This window comes from Trachemys scripta, chromosome 9 (genome assembly GCF_013100865.1).
Source record: "Trachemys scripta elegans isolate TJP31775 chromosome 9, CAS_Tse_1.0, whole genome shotgun sequence".
In the NCBI taxonomy this organism is placed as follows: Eukaryota; Metazoa; Chordata; order Testudines; family Emydidae; genus Trachemys; species Trachemys scripta.
In genome coordinates, this window is record NC_048306.1 from 43,434,787 (window position 1) to 43,442,058 (window position 7,272).

The 7,272-nt window shown below is 52.6% G+C and overlaps 1 protein-coding gene across 1 annotated transcript; it reads right to left on the bottom strand.

Moving 5' to 3' along the window:
* Positions 1-2,391: 2,391 nt before the first annotated feature.
* LOC117883402 lies at positions 2,392-7,272 on the bottom strand. The gene is made up of 2 exons (XM_034782675.1): positions 7,119-7,272; positions 2,392-5,353 (listed from the first exon to the last, which is right to left on the bottom strand). The coding sequence occupies exon 2, from the start codon at positions 4,476-4,478 to the stop codon at positions 3,567-3,569; it is 912 nt and encodes a 303-aa protein (XP_034638566.1). The 5' UTR covers positions 4,479-5,353; positions 7,119-7,272; the 3' UTR covers positions 2,392-3,566.

Below are 7,272 nucleotides of genomic sequence, written 5' to 3' on the forward strand. Positions count from 1 at the left end.
AATACGCTGCAGAAAAGCAACCGGACTTTCTTTTGGCTCCTGTACTAGCTCATATGGCTTTGCCCAATTGTTATGTCGGACAGCCGAGTGTCGGAGACCATGTAAAAGCAGTTCTTTATACATATTGAGGCGGGTCTGATCCTGAGGCTCATTAGGATTCCACTGGGGGTCTGCTATAGGGACCTGGTCTGCAGCAGCGTTTCCCTCATGTCTATGCTGTGCCTCCTCCCGTGCCTTTGACACGACCTGATTACGCTCCACCTCAGACAGCAGGGTCCGCATAAGGACATTACAATTATCCCAGTCAGGCTTATGGCTAGCCAGGCACCCCTCAAAGGCGTGCGAGATAAACTTGCTTGGGTTCGTGGAGAATTCCCCTGCCTGTGCCTTAAAGGTCCACCGGGTTAAAAGGCACATGCGTATAGACTGCATGGTAGTGTCCGGGCGATTGTTTGCTTCAGGACAGGCTATCCTAGTCTCAGTAATCAATGGATAGAATCCCACCGAGGGGGCAATCTCTGGGACCTGTGGCACCTTGTCTTCATATGGTGGGGGTGTTGAAGCCGAAGGGGACACCGGCTCCACCATCACAACGGGGGAGGGGTTTGAAGGACTAATATTAGCCACTGCCAGTCCTGCCGGGATTAAATTACACCTCTGCAAAAGATCTGACCTATCTCTTAGCAACATAAACATCTGTAGATACATATGTTCATTCCATTTACCCATTCGCTGACAAAACAGAAGTAACTGAAGGATCGTATTATAATTAAGTGATCCTTCCGGTGGCCACCTTTCCTGGTCCTCTAGCTGGTAATGAGGCCAGTCTACTGTACAGAACCTTTTTAGTTTACTTTTAGTCAATGGATCCGATTCAAACACTTTCCAGTTCACCAGAATGCATTCTAAGGGCGTACACCTTGCCCTGCCTAGAGTATTCTGTCCCTGCCCCATACCCTAGGGAGACACTGGGCGTCCCCAGGTCAAGACAGGTAAAAGTCCACACCACTGGACTGTTCCTACCTTATCCAAGGGTCCGGTTTCGCACCGTCACCCTATCCACGGGACCGGTTCCCCACCGTCACCCGCAGCCACTTCTCCACTGTACGAGCGCATTGTACCGTTGTGCCCTCCGGGGTCGACCAAACCGCATCTCCGCCGAGGCCCCCGATGAAGTCACCGGTACGCGCTGGGCGTCGGTCATCGCCGCAATCCATCAACCCTCGAGAGGGGTCCGGGCAAGGCTAAATTTCAGCCTCGAGCCCCATGTTGGGCGCCAAAACTGTTGCCGGCACAGAGTGCCCGAGGAAAGCAACAGTGGGGTTCGTTGCCCGGTGTGCTTCACACCAGTGAACACACCAAGGTGGAGAAGCAATCAAAGTTTATTTGAGATCTCAAAGCGGTGCAAGGAGACTGGCACATCTCAGATCAAGTACACTGAGACAAGCAGTTTTCCCTTTTTATTCTTTTTGCAGCTAGGCTTCATCCCCCCCCCCCCTCCCTCCTCCTATAATAGTTTACATTAAGGAAGTAGCAAGCAATTACATTTAAGCAGTTAAGTCATCTTGGCGGCTATAAGTCCAGCTTGTTAGTAACTTCTCCTTGAATTATTATCTTGTCCCTTTCCTTTGATTTGTTATCTTGCCTTTCAGCCAGAAGTATGCAGGCCTCATTATTACCGCTTGGTACCAATATGAGCGGTGCTGCACCTGATAAATTGTTACACATTCCAATTTCTGCATCTGGCTTCTGAGGTCGATTAGAGTTTAAAAATGGAAGGAGTTTGGTTCATTTAGGCCTAGTGCAGGATGGCTTCATTGACACTCGTGGTCTTCCACCCTCCCGAGTTAGCTAGTTCTGGGAAAACCTGCCCGATTCCAGCTCCTTGTCTGAGCTGTGTATTTTGTAGATAGGAACCAGGGTGTGGGGTGGGAGGGGTAAGGGTGAGGCCCCAGCCCCTCTGGCTGAGCCCCCCCACCTCCCCTCAGTCTGTCTCCTGCACAAGCTGCTGCACAGCACACGTAGGTGCCGAACATTGTTCCTCCTCTCCAACCTCTTCCCTCCCTCCCCTGCAGCCCAGTCCTCTCCATTCCTGCTTCCACCCTCTGGTGAGCATCCCTTCGCTCTAGCCCTGACCCGGCCCTCTTGTTACAGATTTCTGTTACCAATCTGCCTGAGGCGTCAGGTGATCAGGCTGAGACTGCAGGATCGTTAGGGGAGGAGATGAAAGAGCACACCAAGAGACTAATTTTAAAGCTTTATTAATTAAAAAACAGCGGTGAGTGCTGGGTGCTCCCCACGTCACTCAGAGGAAGGAAAAAAGCATTAGTGCCCGTGCCCTAACCCACTTTCATACTCACACACGCACGACCCAAGGCTGGCCAAGCCTGGGTGTAACATAAGAAGAAGAGGGGGAAGGGTGGACGAGAGTTCTGTCCTGTGCACAGGCTGTCCAGGGTCCGCTGTTGATCTCCGATTTGCTTCAGCTCTCAGGAGGGTTTTAAGTCCTGGGGTCTTTTGGGGGCATTTCATTCAGGGACCTCTGTCCCCCATGCTCTTTGTACCAGTCCAAACCGGCCTTCCGTGGCTTCCTCAGCTTTCCCAAAACACACCGGCTTCAGGGACACGAAACTGTTGTTTTTCCCCCTCACTGGCCTTCACCATCTCAATGGTTTTTGCAATCTCCTGCAGTCTTGTTCAGCTTACTTCTCTTTTCTCACGGTTGGCTGGGGGTTGGGTAAGATACAGATATGGCTGCAGGCTTCTTGGCTGCATAGAGTCTGTTTGAGCACTGTGACCTTGGACTGGAGCCCGCATCTTATCTTCAGACTGAGCTGAGGCATCGAGTTAACCCGTTCTCTTCTCCCTTCCTCCCCCTTCGGCCTCTCACAACCTGCAAAGGAACCTTTCACTCCACACTCATTCCTTCAGCCCTCCCCGAAATCCTTTCCAGTGCATCTCAAAGCATTAGCAATATACAATGCTGGTGCTTACCCAGGGGACCCCATGGGGGGAGCAATTTTATTGTGACAGTCCCCCCCCTTGACCCCGAATCAACATTCTGTTGTGAGGGGTCACCACTTAGGTTTCCACCCTCTCTCTGACACGATGGCTAGGGTCACCGTTGGCCTCCGACACCAACAGCAATACAGCACAAACAAAAGTGTTAGGGCGGCAACAATTGCATACACCAGCCAGTAGTGGCTTCTGGCTTCATTAGTAACATAGCATAGCACAGCCCCTTGTTGGCAAAGATGTCCCATCTAGATGGCTGTGATAAAGGCAGCTTTCTCCAGATTAAATGTGTGCTGCAACACTGTAAGGGAGGAGGCATCTGTCTGGAACACGGTCAGTTGTTCCTGGGTGTGCGTCAATGGAAGAAATATATTGGACGTAACCCATGAAAAATTAAATACAATATAATTAGAAACATTAACACTACTTTGAATAACCGCGGGCCAATGCACTGAAAAATTTTGCGTTCGAGATTGCAATTGCAACTCGGGGGGCACCCTAGGGTAGGTGGCTCGCCAAACACACGTGGAGGTATTGGTGAACAGATGTGCCTAAGTGGGGGCATATCCCGATGCCTCCCCTGCCCAGCAGATGTGTTGACCCACCTCATAAAAGCAGACTGGCATTACCTTTTCTTTACACATCATTTGAGGGGGCTCCATAGGCCATAGCTGCCAGGTGTTGCCCTCTGCAATCCATATGTCAGGGGCTGCCATGAGCACATACCACTTAGCCGTGTCATTGGGGAGAGCCACCTCCCACACATCACGATGGACCACCCAATCCCAAAGGCAGCCTTCCCAAAGGCCTGGTTGGATTTTTATATCAGGGGTCCACATCCCTTTCATGGGACCAAAGGCCGTGAAGGAGCAGGCTATGCCTGTGTACTTCCAGTTAGTGAGCTTCCAGGAACAGCGAAAAGGCCATTGCTCCCAGGGAATCCCTGAGTGGAAATGGATTTCCCCAGGCCAGGCTCCATAGAGCACATCCTCCTGGATGCTCTGAACTTGTTGGGTCAAATATTGTTGGAACTGGGAGCACACCGAATCCCATGCTAGTTGATCCCCGGCCTCAATTATGATCTCAATCAATCCCCATAAGGTGTTCTGCATGTGGAGGGCCAATTCGGCAGTGTGCCTAAGGGTGGAGGTGGCCACTGTAAGGTGGGTGAGATCCGCACTTGTAACCAACCCCATGGCCTGTACCAATGGTCCAAACCGTTCATCTCTCAGGGCCCCTTGCTGAATGTTCCAAATACTAGCTGCCATATTGGCCCCATCCCACAACGAGCTCACTAAGGTCTGCCTTCTTCGGGGGGACAAGGACAACGTCTGTCTAAGGAGGGCAAGTTGGAGGGTGACCCCCCTGGTACAATTGGGGAGGAAGGTGGGGACCTGATAGTGTGTCAGGGGCAGGTAAAGGTGGCACTGAGGAGGCTCCATCGTTGAGTGGCTGCCTCTCATTTGGTGGCTGGTAAAATCTGCCACCTCCGCTGGTGGGGGGAGATGTGGCGGTGCCTTCCTAGAGTCATTCCCTGAAGACTAGGGGCTAGGTGGAGGAGGCTACAATTACAATTTAGACGGGATGCTGGAAAGCGTTCGGGGTAGGTAATATTTACCTCCTCACATTGGTGGGACGTGTGTGTGTCTGAGTGGGTGATATGCGTGATATACCAACATTTGGAATTGTGGGGGTTAGGTTGAACCCTACACCATCCGGGTACCAATACCTCTGTGACATTGAAAACCTACTCATATACCTTCTCATCGGTGGTCCACCCGAGCCATCATTCCCAGATTTCCCCTTCCCAGTGGAACCATAAGCGCAGGCAGTATGGATGGAGATCTTCCTCCTCCAAAGGTAGGGGCCATTGTTCCCAGGTGGAAACAAACTCTTTGGGATGGGGGTTCAGGCAGTGATGGGACAAAGTGTTGTATCATGTGGTGTTCCCTGGCGAGGTAAGGAGCCCTTCTGGATTAATCCCATCTGGGATCCAATTGGGGAGGGATATGCAGGGCCAGGGGACTTGGGGCTCTCGGCAGGGGGCCGCCTCTGGAAAAACACCCAGGTAATACGCAGTGCCACATTCCCACGATGATGCACCGCAACTGCCCCCTTGCCAATGGACAATAGACCTCTTCTTCCACCACCCAATTTTGGATAATGGTAAAATTAACAGAGGAGGACAAAAACATCGGAAACCCAAGGAGTCCCTTAAAAATATGCCACCATACATACATTGTATCACAATAAAGGATTCTGCGGGCTTGAAACAGCAAGAGCGGTCCCACCACTCCTGTTTGGGGGTGTCCCTGGGCTCTCACTATTACTGCCTGTCCTGTTAACAAAGCAGAAGGGAAAGAAAAAGAGTATAGGTGTAAATGCACCTATTGGGGAAACTGAGGCACATGCAAAAACTCTCAAAGTTACTAGCCGTCCCATTACAGCCCTTCCTGGCTTCCATCATGGATGCTGTTTGCCTGGTTTAGGAGGTCACAACAACAATATTGCATCCAGGGACTGCTATTGCTTGCCAAAGGGTTTCTCATTCCGCCCCAGGCCACCACATGAGAAACAGGATTTGTCCCTCTGGGATCCTTGGAAGGTCTGGGGCCACCCATGAGGTATTTTGCTGTGGCCCTACTGTGTCTATCCGGACTATGCATTGCCTCCATGGCTCCTCCCCTCCAGCCTTATGTCACATTGTGTCTCGGGCCCTGTCTGCAGCTCAAAACAGGGAGAGCCTCTGGAGGTATTTTCCCTCCTCATAATTATCCAGATAATCCCATAAACAGAAACCCGGATAGTTCAGGCAGATGGCAGGTCCACAATCGAGGCCCACGATGCCATGACCAGAAACAGAGGGAAAAATATGTTTTGAGCTGACCGGCATGCGCCCATTTTAGTTTGCCTGGTAGCTGAAGCTGGTACACTACCAGGGAGATGCAATTCACAATGGGATAGGGACCCACCCACTTGACATCCAGAGAGTGGGCCTGTGATGCAATAGGGAGTGGGGTGGATTGACCTGGGAATGTCGTTTAGTTTTACTGGACTGTCTGAATGGGGGATGGGAGAGCAGGGGATGACTTTAGGTGAGGGTACCTGAGCCTATAACCTAAGCCAGGAAGGGTGTGTGTGTGCGCGAGTCAACACCTTTGCCCGGGAAACTGGACAAAGGGAGAGGGGAAGAGAGCCTGCTGGAGGGGTTTTTGGTTTCAGTTTTGGGCTGGCTGGGAAGAGGCAGGGAACCCCAAGTCTGGGGTCTAAGATCCTTGCCCCCCAGAGGGACCTGGCTGGGGGGTCCTGGTTGTACCTACAAGCCCTGCTTGGGACTGGGTTCCTGTCGTCTAATAAACCTTCTGTTTTACTGGCTGACTGAGAGTCACGGTGAATTGTAAGAAGTGGGGGGTGCGGGGCCTGATTCCCCCACACTCCATGACAACTGGTGGCAATGGTGGGATCTACTGCACCCCGTGGACAGCGCTTCCTGCAGTAAGTGACTGGAGAGCAGTAAAATGAAGGGGGATTGACGAGGACCAGGTGTGCTGAAGAGTCAGCGAGGGATGGTTTCAGGGGCAATTAACCCCTGGAAGTGTGTGACCAGCAAGAAAGACTTTTGCAGTAACAGGGTCCCCCGGGGGATTGCAGCGAGTGGTCCAAGGGGCAGAGGAGTCTGCCGCTCGACCCTGGCAGAGGCTGGCACCCTGGGGGGTCTCCCTGGAAACTGTGGGGAGCAGCGAGCACCCAGGCCTGTGAGTGGCCAGCAGGAAGATGTATGCTAAGTGGCTTAAGAGCGACCTGGTGGAGCTGTGCAATCAGAGGGGGCTGTGCAGTGGGAGGCTCACCAAAGAACAGCTCATTGCCCAGCTGGAGGAGGGAGATCGCTGGAATGAACTGATCCCTGTCTCTGAGGGAAGCAGCCTGGCAGATGCAAGGCAGGCACCAGTGTCTGTCCCAGCGGAGAGTGGTCAGCCAGCTGCTGAGGGCTTCCCGAGACCCCCCCCTTCCTATGCCTAGGGGAAGGGTGGGGAGGAGCCCAGCGAATACCGAGGGCACCTTGACACCCCCAGCCAGCAGGGGATCTTCCTGGCGAAGCTCACCAGCCAGCAGAGGATCCTCCCGGCGAAGCTCGGCATCCGGGTGGAGACCGGATCACATCCTGCTATAAGATGCTCCCTCTTCCACATCACAGGGAAAACTGCTCAGGACCTGGAAAGAGAGGTCAGGGACATGCTGGCTTTGGGGGTGACCCAA